The sequence below is a fragment of the Neoarius graeffei genome, chromosome 15, assembly GCF_027579695.1.
Source record: "Neoarius graeffei isolate fNeoGra1 chromosome 15, fNeoGra1.pri, whole genome shotgun sequence".
NCBI classification, from domain to species: domain Eukaryota; kingdom Metazoa; phylum Chordata; class Actinopteri; order Siluriformes; family Ariidae; genus Neoarius; species Neoarius graeffei.
In genome coordinates this window covers 42,163,255-42,184,403 of record NC_083583.1, presented here as the reverse complement: position 1 = coordinate 42,184,403, position 21,149 = coordinate 42,163,255, and the positions used below count along the sequence as shown (strand labels likewise).

The 21,149-nt window shown below is 40.5% G+C and overlaps 1 protein-coding gene across 1 annotated transcript; it reads left to right on the top strand.

Moving 5' to 3' along the window:
- The first annotated feature begins 1,068 nt into the window (after positions 1-1,068).
- On the top strand, positions 1,069-20,949 carry LOC132899007 (uncharacterized). The gene is made up of 7 exons (XM_060940662.1): positions 1,069-1,452; positions 17,488-17,738; positions 17,823-17,961; positions 18,131-18,318; positions 18,565-18,744; positions 18,944-19,268; positions 20,902-20,949. The coding sequence occupies exons 1-6, from the start codon at positions 1,069-1,071 to the stop codon at positions 19,182-19,184; spliced, it is 1,383 nt and encodes a 460-aa protein (XP_060796645.1). The 3' UTR covers positions 19,185-19,268; positions 20,902-20,949.
- The last annotated feature ends 200 nt before the right edge of the window (positions 20,950-21,149 follow it).

Here is a 21,149-nt window from a genome sequence, read left to right as displayed (position 1 = left end):
CTGTTTGTGTCACGCAGCATCCTTGGTAAATCGAGTATTTTTGAAATGTCGACCGCCTTTCCAAATTGTGCTTCTCCAAATCTCTCTGTCTGTTGCTAGTTGGTACCACTCGTTAGGATTGATTCCACACTTCAACAAAGACTGCTTTAGGAGGTCCTTGTGTCTCTTCTTTGGAGGTCCTTGTGTCTCTTCTTTGGAGCACCAACTGGTCTGGTACTATGGGAGAGCTGCGAGTAGTACAGTAGTTTTGGTAGATAGTCAGACATTCTGCATATGTGACCAGCCCATCTGAGCCAATGGAGGAGAATAATTGATTCCAGGCTAGATGAAGACACTATCAGTCTACAGACCTATTGTTCACAGACATCCAGTCAATACACAACAGGTGAGAAGCTGGACTGATAAGGCTTATGAGGCTTTGAAGGACTGCTTTGGCACTACAGACTGGGATGTTTTCCGTGAGCCCCATGAGGATGTAGACAGCCTCATGAGGTGCATCACGGACTACATAAACTTCTGTGTGGAGAACACTGTGCCCACTAAAAAAGTACAGTGCTTCTCAAACAACAAACCTTGGGTCACCCCTGAGCTGAAGGCTCTCCTGAATGAGAAGAAGAGAATATTCAGGTCAGGAAACAGAGAGGAATTGAGGAGGGTACAGAAGAAGCTGAGAAGAAAGATCAGGGAAGGCAAAGACCGCTACAGGAAGAGGATGGAGGATCAGCTGCAGCAGATCAACGTGAGTGGAGTCTGGAGGGGCCTTAAAACCATCTCAGGACTTATGGAGTCCAGTAGGCAGCTTGGAGGAGAGTTGCAATGGGCAAATGACCTGAACAACCCTTTAACAGATTTGATCAGGCACCAGCCCTACCCTCAGATCAGCCTACCGTTACTCTCTCTTCCTGGTCATCTTCACCTAGCTCACAGACCTTCTTCTCACCCCCTCAGCACCCCTCAACCATCATACCTCCAGCTCAGTGCTTCACACCTCCGTGCATAACACCTAGCATTCAGTTGTGCTCTTCTTTGTCCTTCGACAGAGAACAAGTCAAGAGCGAACTGAGTAAGATGGAGGCAAGAAAGGCTGCAGGTCCAGACAGCATCAACCCCGGGCTCCTGAGGCATTGTGCTGACCAGCTGTGTGGAATCGTGCGGAACATTTTCAACTTGAGCCTGGAACAGGAAAGAGTGCCAGTCCTTTGGAAGACATCGTGTGTAGTTCCGAGGCCGAAAACTGCACACCCCACAGATTTAAACGGATATAGACCAGTGGCGCTGACCTCTCACCTGATGAAGGCTCTGGAAAGACTTGTTCTGGCATATCTCCGCCCTCTGGTGGGGCCAGCTATGGATCCCGTGCAGTATGCCTACCAGCCAGGCATCGGGGTGGAAGATGCAGTCATCTACCTGCTTCACAGATCTTTCTCTCATCTTGAAAAGGCAGGAAGCACTGTTAGAATCATGTTCTTTGCTCTATCTAGTGCCTTCAACACCATCCAACTGACTCTTCTGAGGAGTAAGATGGAGAGCGCAGGGGTGGACCATCATCTCACCTCATGGACTATGGACTATCTCATAAACAGACCACATTATGTGAGAATGAAGGACTGTGTGTCAGACACCATTCTCTGCAGTACAGGGGCTCCACAGGGGACAGTCCTGGCCCCATTTCTGTTCACACTTTACACTGCGGACTTTAGACACGATACAACTACCTGTCATCTACAGAAGTTCTCTGATGACTCTGCTATTGTGGGCTACAGTGGTGCTTGAAAGTTCGTGAACCCTTTAGAATTTTCTATATTTCTGCATAAATATGACCGAAAACAACATCAGATTTTCACACAAGTTCTATCCATCCATTATCTGTAGCTGATTATCCTGTCCTACAGGGGTCACAGGCAAGCTGGAGCCTATTTTCACACAAGTCCTAAAAGTACAACCCCGATTCCAAAAAAGTTGGGACAAAGTACAAATTGTAAATAAAAACGGAATGCAATGATGTGGAAGTTTCAAAATTCCATATTTTATTCAGAATAGAACATAGATGACATATCAAATGTTTAAACTGAGAAAATGTATCATTTAAAGAGAAAAATTAGGTGATTTTAAATTTCATGACAACAACGCATCTCAAAAAAGTTGGGACAAGGCCATGTTTACCACTATGAGACATCCCCTTTTCTCTTTACAACAGTCTGTAAACGTCTGGGCACTGAGGAGACAAGTTGCTCAAGTTTAGGGATAGGAATGTTAACCCATTCTTGTCTAATGTAGGATTCTAGTTGCTCAACTGTCTTAGGTCTTTTTTGTCGTATCTTCCGTTTTATGATGCGCCAAATGTTTTCTCTGGGTGAAAGATCTGGACTACAGGCTGGCCAGTTCAGTACCCGGACCCTTCTTCTACGCAGCCATGATGCTGCAATTGATGCAGTATGTGGTTTGGCATTGTCATGTTGGAAAATGCAAGGTCTTCCCTGAAAGAGACGTCATCTGGATGGGAGCATATGTTGCTCTAGAACATGGATATACCTTTCAGCATTGATGGTGTCTTTCCAGATGTATAAGCTGCCCATGCCACACGCACTAATGCAACCCCATACCATCAGAGATGCAGGCTTCTGAACTGAGCGCTGATAACAACTTGGGTCGTCCTTCTCCTCTTTAGTCCAAATGACACGGCGTCCCTGATTTCCATAAAGAACTTCAAATTTTGATTCGTCTGACCACAGAACAGTTTTCCACTTTGCCACAGTCCATTTTAAATGAGCTTTGGCCCAGAGAAAACGGCTGCGCTTCTGGATCATGTTTAGATACGGCTTCTTCTTTGAACTATAGAGTTTTAGCTGGCAACGGCGGATGGCACGGTGAATTGTGTTCACAGATAATGTTCTCTGGAAGTATTCCTGAGCCCATTTTGTGATTTCCAATACAGAAGCATGCCTGTATGTGATGCAGTGCCGTCTAAGGGCCTGAAGATCACGGGCACCCAGTATGGTTTTCTGGCCTTGACCCTTACACACAGAGATTCTTCCAGATTCTCTGAATCTTTTGATGATATTATGCACTGTAGATGATGATATGTTCAAACTCTTTGCAATTTTACACTGTCGAACTCCTTTCTGATATTGCTCCACTATTTGTCGGCACAGAATTAGGGGGATTGGTGATCTAGACTGGTACCAAAATCCAGAATTGTGACACCCAAAGGCATTTTTGAGACAAAGTCGGCAAACAGTCTTATTTTGTCAATTTGGGTGTGCCGAATTCAAATCTGCAATATGCCGAGCTCTATCTGACCTCTGTTGACCTCTAGAAGTCATTGAAATTTGGGCCTGTAAACGTCTCAGCTGAACCCAGTTTCTCAGCTTTCTAAGGAATGAAATGTACTAAAATGATTAATGAAGTTAGCAAATGGCCTTGTTTGTTAAATGTTTGGGTGCTGAATTCATTTTTCATTTGTAAAACGACATATGACCTCTGACTTTACTCCCCCAAAAAGAATATGAACAGACAAAAAACAAATAGAAAGGAACAAATACAACATTAAATGCCAGTCCATGTACATGTGACTTACTTTTCACAATGAGAATGCCTAGGCAATCACCTTACAAAACATTGCATTACATTTAGCGGTTATTGTTTATACAAAGCTACTGAAAAAAGGACAGATTCAGCAGCATACAAAATGTGGGGGCATACAGGGTATACAGGTTAATCAGGGTTAGTATATATGAGAGTTTTTTTCTTTGTTTTTTGTAAAGGCTTTACCCCGTTTAAAACAAAACAAAAAATAAACAAAGAAAAAAACTCATATATATACTAACCCTGATTAACCTGTATACCCTGTATGCCCCCACATTTTGTATGCTGCTGAATCTGTCCTTTTTTCAGTAGCTTTGTATAAACAATAACCGCTAAATGTAATGCAATGTTATGTAAGGTGATCGCCTAGGCATTCTCATTGTGAAAAGTAAGTCACATGTACATGGACTGGCATTTAATGTTGTATTTGTTCCTTTCTATTTGTTTTTTGTCTGTTCATATTCTTTTTGGGGGAGTAAAGTCAGAGGTCATATGTCGTTTTACAAATGAAAAATGAATTCAGCACCCAAACATTTAACAAACAAGGCCATTTGCTAACTTCATTAATCATTTTAGTACATTTCATTCTTTAGAAAGCTGAGAAACTGGGTTCAGCTGAGACGTTTACAGGCCCAAAGTTCAATGACCTCTAGAGGTCAACAGAGGTCAGATAGAGCTCGGCATATTGCAGATTTGAATTCGGCACACCCAAATTGACAAAATAAGACTGTTTGCCGACTTTGTCTCAAAAATGCCTTTAAGTCCTTAAATAAGCACTTTTTTGAATTTTGGTACCAGTCTAATCCTCTTCCCATCTTTACTTCTGAGAGCCGCTGCCACTCCAAGATGCTCTTTTTATGCCCAGTCATGTTAATGACCTATTGCCAACTGACCTAATGAGTCGCAATTTGGTCCTCCAGCTGTTCCTTTTTTTTTTTACTTTTAACTTTTCCAGCCTCTTATTGCCCCTGTCACAACTTTTTTGAGATGTGTTGCTGTCATGAAATTTCAAATGAGCCAATATTTGGCATGAAATTTCAAAATGTCTCACTTTCGACATTTGATATGTTGTCTATATTCTATTGGGAATACAATATCAGTTTTTGAGATTTGTAAATTATTGCATTCCGTTTTATTTACAATTTGTACTTTGTCCCAACTTTTTTGGAATCGGGGTTGTAGATAAAGAGAACCCAATTAAACAAATGAGACAAAATATTATACTTGGTCATTTAATTATTGAGGAAAATGATCCAATATTACATATCTGTGAGTGCCAAAAGTATGTGAACCTTTGCTTTCAGTCTCTGGTGCGACCCCCTTGTGCAGCAATAACTGCAACTAAATGTTTCAAGTAACTGTTGATCAGTCCTGCACACCGGCTTGGAGGAATTTTAGCCCATTCCTCCATACAGAACAGCTTCAACTCTGGGATGTTGGTGGGTTTCCTCACATGAACTGCTCACTTCAGGTCCTTCCACAACATTTCAATTGGATTAAGGTCAGGACTTTGATTTGGCCATTCCAAAACATTAAGTTTATTCTTCTTTAACCATTCTTTGGTAGAACGACTTGTGTGCTTAGGGTCATTGTCTTGCTGCATGACCCACCTTTTCTTGAGATTCACTTCACGGACAGATGTCCTGACATTTTCCTTTAGAATTCGCTGGTATAATTCAGAATTCATTGTTCTATCAATGATGGCAAGACATCCTGGCCCAGATGCAGCAAAACAGGCCCAAACCATGATACTACCACCACCATGTTTCACAGATGGGAAAAGGTTATTATGCTTGAATGCAGTATTTTCCTTTATCCAAACATGACACTTCTCATTTAAACCAAAAAGTTCTATTTTGGTCTCATCCGTCCACAAAACATTTTTCCAATAGCCTTCTGGCTTGTCCACGTGATCTTTAGCAAACTGCAGACGAGCAGCAATGTTCTTTTTGGAGAGCAGTGGCTTTCTCCTTGCAACCCTGCCATGCACACCATTGTTGTTCAGTGTTCTCCAGATGGTGGACTCATGAACATTAACATTAGCCAATGTGAGAGAGGCCTTCAGTTGCTTAGAAGTTACCCTGGGGTCCTTTGTGACCTGGCCGACTATTACACGTCTTGCTCTTGGAGTGATCTTTGTTGGTCGACCACTCCTGGGGAGGGTAACAATGGTCTTGAATTTCCTCTGTTTGTACATAATCTGTCTGACTGTGGATTGGTGGAGCCCAAACTCTTTAGAGATAGTTTTGTAACCTTTTCCAGGCTGATGAGCATCAACAATGCTTTTTCCGAGGTCCTCAGAAATCTCCTTTTTTCGTGCCATGATACACTTCCACAAACATGTGTTGTGAAGATTGGACTTTGATAGATCCCTGTTCTTTAAATAAAACAGGGTGTCCACTCACACGTGATTGTCATCCCACTGATTGAAAACACCTGACTCTAATTTCCCCTTCAAATTAACTGCTAATCCTAGAGGTTCACATACTTTTGCCACTCACAGATATGTAATATTGGATCATTTTCCTCAATAAATAAATAAATGACCAAGTATAATATTTTTTGTCTCATTTGTTTAACTGGGTTCTCTTTATCTACTTTTAGGCCGTGTGTGAAAATCTGATGATGTTTTAGGTCATGCAGAAATATAGAAAATTCTAAAGGGTTCACAAACTTTCAAGCACCACTGTACTTCTTATGAGCACGATTCTGCATGTTTAAAATTTCCAGGAAATGAGCAGATGGTTTCATCAGACCAGATTTATTTTTTATGTCTTTTGGCAAACTCCTGTTAAGCCAACATGAGCCTTTTACTGAGGAGTGGCTTGTCTAACCCCTCTACCATAACGCTCTACAGACCCGATACTGCAAAGATGGTTGTCCTTCTGTCAGGTTCTCCATCACCACACCTTTCAGTTCTGTCAGAGTGGACTCCAGCTATAGAAAGAATTTCACTGGTTTCAAATTTCATTGTGATCTCTGGTACCTTCTGGTTCCCCTCCTTAGATCTATGTCTCAACATAACCCTGTCTCAGATGTCTATGGAGAATTTCTTTGAGCTCATGGCTTGTTTTTTTTTTTTCGTCTGACATGCCCTGTCAGCTCTGAGCCTTTACTGAAAATAGACAGAGGCATGCCTTTCCAAATCATATGCGATCATTTTCCACTTGCTTAATACTTAGAATAAATTTACAAACTTTTTTTTTTAACTTTAATTTTTATTGGATTTTTTCATTCAAATACAATAATACACAAAAAACCAACAACAAAGAAAAAAAAGAAAAAAAACCCTTCCATTAACAGCTTATAGGTCCTTCCATTCGGTCACAATGCAATAATTCTGTCTTGTTCAGTTGTCATGACTATAATTTCTAGTGGTATCATCCTTACCCCTTCTGTAATAATTCCATTTCTCCCATTTCCTTTCAAACTGTTCCTCCCTCATTCTCAAGGTATGTGTGAACCTCTCCATATCATAAATCTCCTCCACAATGCTCAGCCACTGATCTCTAGTTGGGGGGTCTACAGTACCTTATACCAGGCCCTTGTAATTGCCTTCCTGCTGGCCACCAATAATACTTTCACCAGGTATTTATCTTCTCCTTGTACCTCCTCTTGTGGGATGTTCCCCAGATATAATACCAAACAAGTCTTAGGTATCTCATATCCCAGTATCTCCCTCAGCACACTCCAGACTCCCTCCCAGTATCCCTCCATCTTTTGACATTTCCAAAACACATGTGTATGGTCTGCCTCCACTTGACCACACAACTTCCAACATGATTTCTGATCTGGTGTGTATCTCCCCTTAATCTTTGGTGTTATGAAAAACCTTATAATGTTCTTCCACCCAAATTCTTGCCATACCCTAGAGCTAGTGGCTGAGTGTTGAACCTTGCACACTTTATACCAGTCATCTTCTGTTATTTCTATTCCAAGCTCTTTTTCCCATTTTTCTTTAATATAGACAGTTGAATTACCCCCACTGGCACCTATAGCTTGGTATAGAGCTGAGATTACTCTACATTTTCTCCCTTCGTGTGCATTTATCATTATTTTAATAATCATATTCTGTTCTTTGGGTTCTTCTAACTTTATTTCCTTTAAATAATAATCCCTCACCTGAAAATATCGAAAAAGTTCGTTTGCCTCCAAATAAAATTTCTTCCTTAAAGCCTGAAAACTCTGCATTTCCCCCCTCTCAACTAGTGTACATATTGCTGTAATACCCCTATGTGCCCATCTCTCAAAGCCCCAATCACTAATTCCTGGTTTGAATCTCTTGTCATGGGTTATCCACCTCAGAATCTTTGCTTCAGTCTGTAGTCCATACTTTCTCACTACCAAGTACCAAATCCCCAATGTGAATTTAGCTATTGGGTCCAACAATCCCTCTTCTATCTTAAACAATTCCCTATCAGTTATTAATATTTGTACTGGGCTAGCCTCTACCTTCATTTCTATATCCTTCCATATAGCTACATATTCTCTATTTACACCAACAAGTTACAGCCCTAAGCTGTGCAGCATAGAAGTAATCTTGCAGATTCAGTACTGCCATGCCCCCTTTGTCCTTGGGGAGCTGCATGGTGCTATATCGAATCCTTGGCCTCCTACCCCCCCAAATGAACCTGAATATCCATCTCCATAAACTGTTTCTGTGGTATCATTACTGGCAGAGTTTGAAACAGGTACAGTAGCTTCGGTAATACATTCATCTTAATTATTTCTATCCTTGAACTAAGATCCAATTGTAGTTTTAACCATCTTCCTATATCCCGTCTGAGTTCCTGGTTAATCTGAATGTAATTTGCAGCGTATAACCTCCCCACTCCCTTTGTGATGTTCACTCCCAGGTATCTAATTGTTTCTGAATTCCACTTAATTTTGTATTTCTCTTCTAACTCTGGTGTAGGGGCATAGTTTATAGCCAGGATTTGTGTTTTGGTAACATTAAGTTTGTATCCTGAGTAATATCCATATTCCTCCAGTAGGTTCATCAGTGCAGGGAAGGACTCACTGGGTCGCTCCAAGTAGGCTACCACATCATCTGCAAACAACCCTATCTTATGTTCTCTACCATTCACCTCCACCCCTTTGATGCCCTGGTTCTGCCTAATCGCCTGTACCAATGGCTCTATAAATATTGCAAAGAGAGTTGAAGAGAGAATACACCCCTGTCTAGTAGACCTTCCCAGACAAAAGTACCATTCACCTTAATCCTAGCAGTCGGTTCTTGATATAACGCCTTAATACACTGGACAGATTCCTCATTGAAACCAAATCTTTCTAACACCTTATATAAGTATTGCATTACGGAATATTTTTAAAAAATACAAAGTAATGGTATCATAAAGTGAGTAAATTGTGAAAGAATCAGAATACTTTATGAATGCACTGTCTCTCAGACCACATCAGCACCACAAGTATATGTCTGGTAGTTATTTCTGGTCAGATTCCACTGTATTAAATTTTTCTCAGCCTGCCAAACCTCAATGATCATAGTTTATTTTAAAAGCATTTGAATATGGGGTTATATATACAAAATACATCAAAAGACAGATAAAACAACAATGTGGTTCCAGTAGAGATTGCTAGCTGAAAAATCTCTTTCTGTGTATATATAGCATACACAGCAAATTCCACTGTACATGTCAGTCATTAATCAGGTGAGCCTGGTGGTGCAAGGGAGCCGGCTCATCCTACCCCACTGCATTATTGAACACAGAGCTTTGGTGTAACTTTGTTTTGAAAAGTGCTGAAGATAAGGAAGAAAAAAAACGATCAATTAGAAATCACACTTACCACCACTGATCAATTGCTGCTTTTGAGCCTTTTAGCTATTAGTTGGTTTATATCACCTATATTATCAACCTGTTGGAATGCAAAATGAAAGTAAATCTAAGAGTGAGCCTACAAGCTGATTAAACTGCCCTTTATAATGACACTCGTACACAGGCCCGCTGACGGGGGACAAACGTGTATGTTGTCCCGGGTCCAGGAATGGGGGGGGCCCAGAACTGGGCTCTCATGAAGTTACGATTATTTTATTTCATTTCAAAATGTGTTGATTTGGGGGAGAAATGTGCTATATTTGCATTCAATAAATGATTTCTAGATCTTTTGCCTTTATTGTCTTTGAAAAAGGCGTCAAGAACCCCCTACCACCCCTAATGCAAAAATGGTTTGGTCTGACTCTTTCAGCCCGTCCCTTCTGTGTGTGTGTGAGAGAGAGCGAGCAGCCCCTCCCCCAACCCGCGCGCTGCGAGCAGAGTGTCACAGGATTTTCTCAGTGCGCTCCCTCCAAACAACGGGGATTTAAACAAAAACGGAAGGAGATATTCACAAATTTATTTTACAATGAGCGCCACAAGGCTCTCCTGAACACACTGATGTAATTTTTTTGTCTGTAGTGTAAAAAATGAGGTCACTAGAGCGAGTTAAAAATGAGTGACTTTTCTGCCAAGTTTATAATGGCAGTCTATGGGGCTGCGCGCCTGTCCTCTCCTCACTTTCAGGCTTCTCATTCAAAAATTGCAAGTCCTATCGTGCAGGGAGACACATTGTGTGAATCAGGACAAGTGTGGCTACTACTTTTGAGAAAATTATGTGTGTGGAGTGAAAATTGGGGCTGAAAACACAGTTTAAATGAGAAAGTTTGAGCTATTTTTCCAAGCTCTCTACACTCTAACTTAACGAGCTCCACTGGTGTGTAACGCAATAGACACCCATTCAAAAGCCGGAATTTCTCAGGCTTTATAAGGGGGAGGAGGGGTGGAGACGCGGGGAGTGGGAGCATGGCGAGGGCGGGCGTGTTTCTTTTCAAAATATGGCTTGCGGGAACCGTTATTCCAAAATCTCGTACTCCATCTTTAAGGGGAAAAAAACGACATCGTTCGATCATAGCCCTTCGACAATCAGCGTGCGTGCCATTTGCCAACATGCACAAGTCAGGAGCACAGAAAAGAAAAGAGAAAAAGAGAGGAAGAAACCAAGAGACTCAGGGGCTCACTGCATAAATATTTTTAAAAAGATTCGGATGATGCAGCAGGTACTAGCAAAGGCAGTGGGGCAGCTGAGCCAGGTAAGACACAGCCAACTTTTTCCAGCCCCATGAAGTAACCCCAACCAAGGCACGCGTGGCACGCAATTCATGTTACAAACGAGGGGAGAGCAAGTCACACTGAACACCATATCAAACGCACAGGGCATTGAATCATTTCATAACCACAACGGCTTAATAACATTGTGTTTCATATATCTGATTGAAGCTAAGAATAATTCACATTAGCCCGCAATCATATCCCGCCGTTTCTCGAGCGGTGTGTTCTTCTCTGTTTTTCACACTGGACAGTACGCACGCACAGTATACTATGTTCGCCCCCAGCCCTGCCCGAAATCCCCCGTCCATCGCTGCTCCTTCAAGAGCACCCCAATCGCGTGAGTAGAGACTGGGATAAGAGAGGTGTGTGTGTGTGTGTGGGGGGGGGGGGGGGTTGGCCTGGGGGGGCCCATTCAGAGCATTTTGTCCCGGGCCCAGCCAAAGCTGTCAGCGGCCCTGCTCGTACAGATAACTTATGTTTGTGTCTAGTATTGCAATGTTATTACTGTACTTGTTCAACATTAAGACTTGAATTTGAAAATTTGAATTTCACATCTTCTATTCCTATTGGAAGAATTTTATCAGATTTTTTTTTACAACCCCAAATCAGAAAAAAAGTTGGAACAGAATGGAAAATGCATGCATAGATAGATAGATAGATAGATAGATAGATAGATAGATAGATGGATAGATAGATAGATAGATAGATAGATAGATAGATAGATAGATAGATAGATAGATAGATAGATAAAGAAAGAAAGAAAGAAAGAAATTTCTAAATTTACTTTGCCTTGTACTTCATTGCAGACAGCATCAACCCAAGATATTTCATGCTTTGTTTGGTCAGCTTCATTTCATTTGTTAATATACATCCATTCCTGCATTTCAGGCCTGCAACACATTCCAAAAAAACATGGGATGGGGGCAATTCCAGGCCAGTAATAAGGTTGAACAGTTAATAATGATGTGATTTGAAACAAGTGATACCAACAGGTGATTGTAATCATGATTTGGTACAAAATCAGTATCCAGGAAAGGCCTATAGTCTGAAATCGCTCCCTACTCACTATATAGGGCACTATATAGTGAGGATGCCATTTTGTAGTGCTGTCCAAAACCTTAGTGAGGATTATTTACACCCTATATAGTGCACTCAAAGTATCCCACAATGCATCACGAAAAGTAGCGTACAACCAATGGTCACTAACCAAAGCAATATATCCCATCATGCATTGTGGTCGCGCTGAAAGAAACCAAATTAAAAGTCTCAAGTTTGATTTAATAAAAGGCAGCGGCAAAGAAGAAAGTATTCAGCCTTGATTTTAAAAAAACTGAAAGATGCAGGTACTTTGTATTGATTAATGTGGGAAATACGCTCAGTATAATATGTATTTTATGTATATAATATGTATCAGCACATCCAAGAAGGACACATCCAGGCTGGACAAACTGATCAGGCGGGCCGGCTTTGTGGTTGGCATGAAGCTGGACTCTCTGGTGACGGTGGCAGAGAAGAGGACTATGGACAAACTATTGAACATCATGGACGATGCCAGTCACCCTCTGCACACTGTCATCAGCAACCAGAGGAGCCTGTTCAGTGACAGAATGAACCTTCCCAAGTGCAGGACTAACACACTTAAAAACTCCTTTGTCCGACTGTACAACTCCTCTCTGGGTGGGAGGAGGGGTAAAAGGAGGACAGAGGATGGGAAGGAGCAGTAGCCTAGCCTAACAATAAGCAATACTAAGCAATACTGGACAATGTGCAATATAATGTACAATATAAAGTGCAATATCTCTCCTGCTGGCCCCCTTTTTTTTCCTCCTTCCCCCCTTCCTCTCTTCCTCATATCTTATTCTTTTTATATTTGTATATGTAAATACTTAATTTAATTTAATTTAATTTAGCTAGAAGTTTTTTCTCTATTTTCTATTCTCTGTTTATCCTGTAATGATGCTGCTGGAATCTTAATTTCCCTGAGGGAACCCTCCCAAAGGGATCAGTAAAGTTCAATCTAATCTAATCTAATCTAATCTAATCTAATCTAATCTAATCTAATCTAATCTAATCTAATCTAATCTAATCTAATCTAATCTAATCTATTTATCACAAAAATACATGCATGTATGTATTATTTTGAAAACCTACCAGCTGACTGATCTGGCACGTTTTAATTGTGCGACAGTAATGACGTAAATACCAGCGCGATGAGCTAGTGTCCAAAAGCTTTTTTTTTTTCATTTTACCAATGAGCTCACTATATAGTCCTCTATATAGTAATTCCCTATATAGGGAGTAGGGAGTAGTGAATGAGTGAGTGATTTCGGACACAGGACTAGTCTTTGAGGAGCAAACATGGGCTGCGGATCTCCAGTTTGTCAGCATGTGTGTTATAAAAATTCTTGAAATGTTTAAACACAATGTTCCTCAAAGAAAGATAGGAAGGAATTTGGATACATCACCCTTTATAGTGCATAATATCATTAAATGATTTAAGGAATCTGGAGGAATTTCGCTGTGTAAAGGGCAAGGGCACAAATCTAAGCTGAACACCCGTGATCTCTGATCCCCCAGACAGCACTACATCAAGAACCGTCATAACCACATGGGCTCAGGATTACTTTGGCAAACCTTTGGCAAGCACTACAATACAGAGTTACATCCACAAATGCCAGTTAAAACTTTACTGTGCAAAAAGGAAGCCTTATATTAATTGTGTCCAGGAACACCGTCAACTTCTCTGGGCTTGGAGGAATCTGGGATGGATCCCAACTGCTCCCCAGGTGCTGTTAGCATGGCTGCCCACTGCTCTGTGTGTGTGTGTGCTCATTGCTCACATGTGTGTGCATGTGTGTGTTCACTGCTTCAGATGGGTTAAATGCAGAGAGGAAATTTCACAAGTGTGTGATGAATAAAGTTGTGCTTTCTTTTCTTTCTTTTTTCATCACACAGTGGAAATGCGTATGGTGGTCAGATGAATCAGTATTCCAGGTCTTTTTTGGAAGAAGTGGACGCCGTGTGCTCTAGACCAAAGATGAAAAGGATCATCCAGACTGTTACTACCAACAAGTCCAAAAGCCAGGGTTAGTCATGGTATGGGGTTGTGTCAGTGCCCTTGGCAAAGGTAACTTACACTTCTTTGATTGCAGCATTAATGCAGAAAAGTACATTGAGATTTTGGAGCAACACATGCTGCCTTCGAGGCAATATCTTTCCAGGGATATTTCAACAAGACAATGCAAAACCACATTCTGCACATATTACAAAGGCATGGCTGCAGAAGAAGAGGGTATCTGTCCCCTCTGTCCCCAATAGAGAATGTGGAGAATTTTGAAACAAAAAATATGACAATGATGACCCTGTACTGTTGCACACCTTAAGATCAGTTTGCAGGAAGCATGGGACAAAATGATAGCCGAAACGCTTCATCACTTGGTGTCTTCAGTCCCTAAACATCTTTTAAGTGTTGTGAGAAGGAATGGTAACATTATAAAGCGATGAATGCTTTACCATCCCAACTTTTTCTGAAAGGTGTTGCAAGAATCAAACTTGAAAATGTGTTTATTTTGAAAAAGAAATAAAATTCATGAGGTAAAACATCAAATAATGTGCTGTTGTATTGTTTTGAGTGCAACATGGGTCAAAGATTATTTACAAATAATTGTTTTCAGTTTTAATTTCAATTTCAACGTACCATCCCAACTTTTTCTGATTTGGGGTTGTATTATAGACACTACCCTGAGAATTAAATTAATGTTAATTAATAAGGCTACACTTAAAGTGTTTGAGTCAATGTGAACCATTACATTTTCACTACATAGTCGATACATTTTCAAAAAGTGATGGGGATACATGCCTAGTAGTGATTTGTAAATCACAAATGAGTTGACTCTTTGAGATGTCTCTTTTAGGAGACCATTGAGTGTTGATTCACATATACGAACCATTTTGGTCTTCTTCAAAGATGTTGCCACTATAGTTACTCTTGTAGTGTAATTTAACTGAATAACTTTCTTGAAAACCTCAACATCTGAGTTGTTTGTTAGTGTGAATGATTGGACGTGTTTGTGTGTTTGAAGCACTTCTACTTGCTGAAGATGTTCTGGATGTAAAGTGTAGTAGAGGAAGTGATTAGTTGTCAGGATACATAGAAACGAGTCTTGAAGCACTGACAAAACAGCACAACATTAATGCTTATTGTATTTGCAGTACCTTAATGATTTCAAAGCATTTTATAAATGTAGTGTTATTTTGTTCATTGGTAGGTAGAGTATGATTTTATGGAAGAATTTCAGTCATGGTTAGATAAAGAAGAATAATCACTGGCCAAAACATGGAAACTTGGCAATGAGCTGTTTGGGAGTCGACTCTTATTGGTGACTCACTGAAAAGAGATAAACTTCCCATCACTAATCCTTAGTGTAAGTTATGCATGTAAGTACCTTCAAGAAAAAGGCAATTAAAACATAGGTTTCCTGCTCAAACATCCCCAAAGAGTATACAGTGGTGCTTGAAAGTTTGTGAATCCTTTAGAATTTTCTATATTTCTGCATAAATATGACCTAAAACATCATCAGATTTTCACACAAGTCCTAAAAGTAGATAAAGAGAATCCAGGTAAACAAATGAGACAAAAAAATTTATAATTGGTCATTTATTTATTGAGGAAAATGATCCGATATTACATATCTGTGAGTGGCAAAAGTATGTGAACCATTAGGATTAGCAGTTAATTTGAAGGTGGAATTAGAGTCAGGTGTTTTCAATCAATGGGATGACAATCAGGTGTGAGTGGGCACCCTGTTTTATTTAAAGAACAGGGATCTATCAAAGTCTGATCTTCACAACACGTTTGTGGAAGTGTATCATGGCACAAACAAAGGAGATTTCTGAGGACCTCAGAAAAAGTGTTGTTGATGCTCATCAGGCTGGAAAAGGTTACAAAACCATCTCTAAAGAGTTTGGACTCCACCAATCCACAGTCAGACAGATTGTGTACAAATGGAGGAAATTCAAGACCATTGTTACCCTCCCCAGGAGTGGTCGACCAAGAAAGATCACTCCAAGAGCAAGGCGTGTAATAGTCGGCCAGGTCACAAAGGACCCCAGGGTAACTTCTAAGCAACTGAAGGCCTCTCTCACATTGGCTAATGTTAATGTTCATGAGTCCACCATCAGGAGAACACTGAACAACAATGGTGTGCATGGCAGGGTTGCAAGGAGAAAGCCACTGCTCTCCAAAAAGAACATTGCTGCTTGTCTGCAGTCTGCTAAAAATCACGTGGACAAGCCAGAAGGCTATTGGAAAAATGTTTTGTGGACGGATGAGACCAAAATAGAACTTTTTGGTTTAAATGAGAAGTGTTATGTTTGGAGAAAGGAAAATATTGCATTCCGGCATAAGAACCTTATCCCAAATGTGAAACATGGTGGTGGCAGTATCATGGTTTGTGCCTGTTTTGCTGCATCTGGGCCAGGGCAGCTTGCCATCATTGATGGAACAATGAATTCTGAATTATACCAGTGAATTATAAAGGAAAATGTCAGGACATCTGTCCATAAACTGAATCTCAAGAAGGTGGGTTATGCAGCAAGACAACGACCCTAAGCACACAAGTCGTTCTACCAAAGAATGGTTAAAGAAGAATAAAGTTAATGTTTTGGAATGGCCAAGTCAAAGTCCTGACCTTAATCCAATTGAAATGTTGTGGAAGGACCTGAAGTGAGCAGTTCATGTGAGGAAACCCACCAACATCCCAGAGTTGAAGCTGTTCTGTATGGAGGAATGGGCTAAAATTCCTCCAAGCCAGTGTGCAGGACTGATCAACAGTTACCGGAAACGTTTAGTTGCAGTTATTGCTGCACAAGGGGGTCATATGAGGCGCCGCCTAGGCAATATATCAGGAATAGGTCACACATATGCACTAAAAGCTTACACATGGACTACTTTTCCTTGCACATGCACATGAAAAGCTTGCGCATACACCACATTTTCTTGCACATGCTAATGAATATCTTGCACATAAACCAATTTTGTCATGAGCATGTCTGTCAAAAGCTCACACAAAAACTACATTTACGTCACACATACACCACTTTTGACTTGCACATCCACAGCTCACACACATACCACTTTTACTTCCCACATGCATCACTTTTGACTTGCACACCCATGTCAATAGCTCACACACATACCACTTTTACTTCCCACATGCATCACTTTTGTCTGCACATGCACATTCAAAAACCACACACATACCACTTTTTTCTTACACATAGTGCACCACCATTCAAAATTGTGATGTGATATGCGTTTGTAAATGTTGTATGTGCAAGGGAAAGTGGTGTGTGTGCGAGCTAATATTTAAATGAGGACCGAGCAGAGTCTTGGCTCTAGAGCGCTAGTTGTGTCTCGCTAGTTTCACCAGTTTCACTGCATGTCCAACTCTACCCAGTAGCCTACTGTATGTCTATGCAGGTGACAATAAACCATCCTTGTTTATGTCATGTCAATTTTCCATGCATCAAGCACTTGCATGTTGAACAAGCCTTGGCATAGTTTTTCAGCGTGGACCAGACATAAACAACGCTATTTCTCATGGTTCAGACAGTAAAGGCTTAGTTTAGTGTTTTGAATGAATTATTTCGCACGTAAAATCGAACGCGTGTGGCTGTAGTAGAACATTTCTATGTGTGTGGCGAGTCACTGTTTAATTTGCCTCGAATAAGAATGAGACGTTTAAATAAAATGTGTGATACATAGACTGTATATTATTCTCAATATGTAAATTGAAAGGTACGATTTTTTTGTAAACTGTGGTGGTATGATTACAGGGTCCGTGGACAGTACCACCAGACATTTAACAAGGATGTGATTTTACTCACAAATTCCACATGGACCAAAGTCTGCACACACCAGACTAAAGAGCAACTGTATCAGGCTGGGAATATCCTCAGCGCTTTTGAATTTGACAAGTCATGGACCTACCACACCATAATCAGCCAAATCAGGGATGGGTTTGGAGATAAAATTCCCCCTGACATAAGGTATGGCCTCTTGCACGTTTTTCTGTGTATCAGTATGCAATGTTGATAGTATTATTGTTTACCTCATTATTTCTTTCTTTTCAGCCTTTCATGTCTAATGGGTTGTGGTAAAAAAAAACTTGTCTCTCCTGTACTCCGTGATGGCCAAGAGCTGAATGGATCGCTGTTGCACAAGATTTTTCATTTGAAAGCACTCTACGTGAGACCCTCCAAACCCCTTGCAGTAAGTTTCGTTCCACTGGGAGACAGTTAGTTACTTCAGTTACAGTTGTCTTATTTTCAGCCAGAATGATTTTATCCCAAAGGGTTTTTATTATGCCTTTGTACTGTGAGAGAAGAGAGTCTATATGTCCTCAATTAAGACCCGTTGTTCCTTCTCTTCTTATGTACAGAATGACTGTTTGGCCCACTCTGATAGCGAAGGTGAAAGGGCAGACCACTGCACAGGTGCCATAGTGAGCCAAGGAATAACCGTGGCATTGAATGATGAGTCCAGTGACAGTTGTGTAGAGGTCCAAACACCAAGCTCAAAGCCACCAAAGAGGCGTGGAAGGCAGGAATCACCTCCAAGGTTATTAGAGTTCAGTAAAATGAATACTTGCATAGAAAATATCAATTTATGTGACTCAAATAAAACTAAAACCTACAATCAAGTCATATCACTTGGGTCCCCCACCTTTACCCAAACCATACTGCTGCAACTAACTAAACCTAAAATGAAATTATAAAACAAACTAAATAAACAAACTTATTTAACTAAGTAGGAAGTAAAACTAATGAAACTTTAATGCCTCTGGTCTCATCAGATTGTTTTGACTTTCCACAGTGATGGACCATCAACCTCCAGCAGCAACTATACACCAAGTGGAAGCCATCCACAGGCAGCGAGTACATCTGCAGGCAGCGAGTACTCGGCGTACGTTTCCATAATGTCCTCACTGCCAGATATGTCTTCCTCTGATGAGGAGCTCAATTGTGCAATCCTGGCCAGTATCGACAATCAGATGTAAGTTGACAATCAGATGTATGATGCTATAAAAAGGAAATGTACAGTGAAACTGTGTAAGCATATATAGATTTTTTGTACGAAATGCATTATGTTTAATGTATTGTGAATTCTGAAAACATAGTTTTACTTTGATATTTTGGATTATTTTAAAATTTGTGTTTCAGTTTGGACCTAAGCTTTGCCTTCATTCCAACAGGAATACAATGCCCTGTGACAAGCCAGCCTCTGAGATACTGTTACAACTTGCCAGCAAAATAACACCAAACAAGACCTGCAAGTTTAATATCAATCGCCAGTCTGTCTTAGATGGTGCCATCAGGGGATTTAAAAGGGTTTCTTACGACCCTACTGCAACTATAAGTCTGTCAGGTTCTCGGATGACCTGGGAACCTATGAGGAGGCTATTGACTTGGGTGGGCCACGGAGGGAATTCTTGACCTTGCTCATGGAAGCTCTGCTGAGATCCCCTATGTTTGAAGGAGTTGAGGAAAAAAACCAAAATCTCACGCTTGATAGCAAAGGTATGTTCCATGTTTACCTGTGATTAGTGTTTAAACAGAAGCCAAATGATTCTGTAATGGGATTCATATTTCATTATTATGGTAAAATGACTTTAAACAGTTTGCATGAATTGGTGTAGATGTAGCGTTTGGTGTACAATCGGTCCGTGTATCATCCGATCATTCAATTATTCCATTCAATCTGGAAAACGAAAAACAAAAAAACCACTCAATATTTCGTTTTCCTGTTTTTCTGTATGACCAAAAAATGAGGGATTGGTGTTTGTTTTCCTTTTTCCAACTCAAAACAGAACAAATAATAAACAGGGAAACCAAAACGAAATAATAACTCTAATTTACGATTATTGATTTTCTCTATTCCCCACGCTATATTAGCCTTCCCATGATCCTCAGCGACAGTCCATCATCATCTCTGCGTCTATGAAACAGAAAAATTGCATGTGCATGTATATATCAAGTAATTTATTCATACATCCTATTCATTTAATATATTAAGCTGATGATCTCTTAATTATTATTATCTCAATATAATAGTAATCTGTACTCGAGTTGAGGGGGGATGGGGGGGATGCCATCCCCCCGGAATAAAAAATGGTCAAAATCATCCCCCCTCTAAAACGGGCATCCCCCCTCCCTTCCCTTGAGCAATTTTATCAGTAAATGTGGACATTACTTCTATTTAACATTGGAATTAGAAATGCCATTCCACGTAGCTTTGCTGAAACTGCGCATACAGTAAGCTACCGCGAGAGAGGGCGCGCGCAAGCGAAGCGTTTGAGGAGGTGATATTCAGTTGGGGTTCCGTTATTTTTGATTTCATTCGGCGTCAGTGACAGCAGCGGATTGCAGCATCATGGCCAAGCGGAGTGGACAGCAAGACCTAAGCAAGTTCGGATTTAAGATCGCAAGAAAAAAACATTTCCGGAGGTAAGTCAAGAGTTACGAATATCAGTCCCACTTTCTGTGAGCCCGCTATCACGCTGTAAAGTTCCCGATATGGAGCCTAATTTGTGGGCGGCGGATAACAACACAGCTATCATAATGAATGTTAGTTTGGAGTCTAGCCAGCTATCGATAGCTTACTCAGGTTCATGTTAGCTTTGATTTCTTGTATAAGGCCATTAATTTAATCAGCCTGGACGTTCGTTTGTTATTTTTCAGGCAACAAAAAGTGTTATTCAAGACAGGAAGGCTAAAATTAACGACACTAGCAGTTTTGAAGGCTTCATTGCCTCATTAGAGAGCCGGTCACAGCATGTAAGGCAGAGCAGGATTGGTGTAGGACTCGACAGTGTCTGCTAAAATGCAGCTTTCTTTTTCTTCGTCATAGGCTCTTCTTCTGTCTCCTCAATGGGCCTTTCCAAAGAAACTTTCCAAAAATGCCTGCTTTTAACTCATTTTGCTAGCTTGTATCCAGTATGTATCAAAGTGCTGGTATGTATCGAAGCAAAGTATCAAAGTATCCAAGGCAGCTCCTTGGTAACCGTCAACGTTAAGGTGTCACGTGACCTAGATAACAGCGGGAATCAACGTTACAGAAAGAATCCGGTCATTTTTCAAAGCTCAAATCCTCGTTCAGATAATAAATAAATCAGAAATAACATTATATTTAATTAAATTATCTTTATTCCAGATGACAGTCAGCAGCAACTGCAGCACAGTGCGACAGGAGCTGGAGGACCCGGAGTGTGAGACGAGCAAGCAGGAGAACCAACAGCTGAAGATTTACAATTTACTGTTGCTTGTTTTAGCTTATTGGTTCCCTACCTACCTCTGTATTTAATTCAATGTTCAGCTTTGAATAAAAATTCTATTGACTTGATATGAAAAGATTCAGTTGTTCATTTACATTGCCTGCTGAGGTTTTCATCTCATTATCTG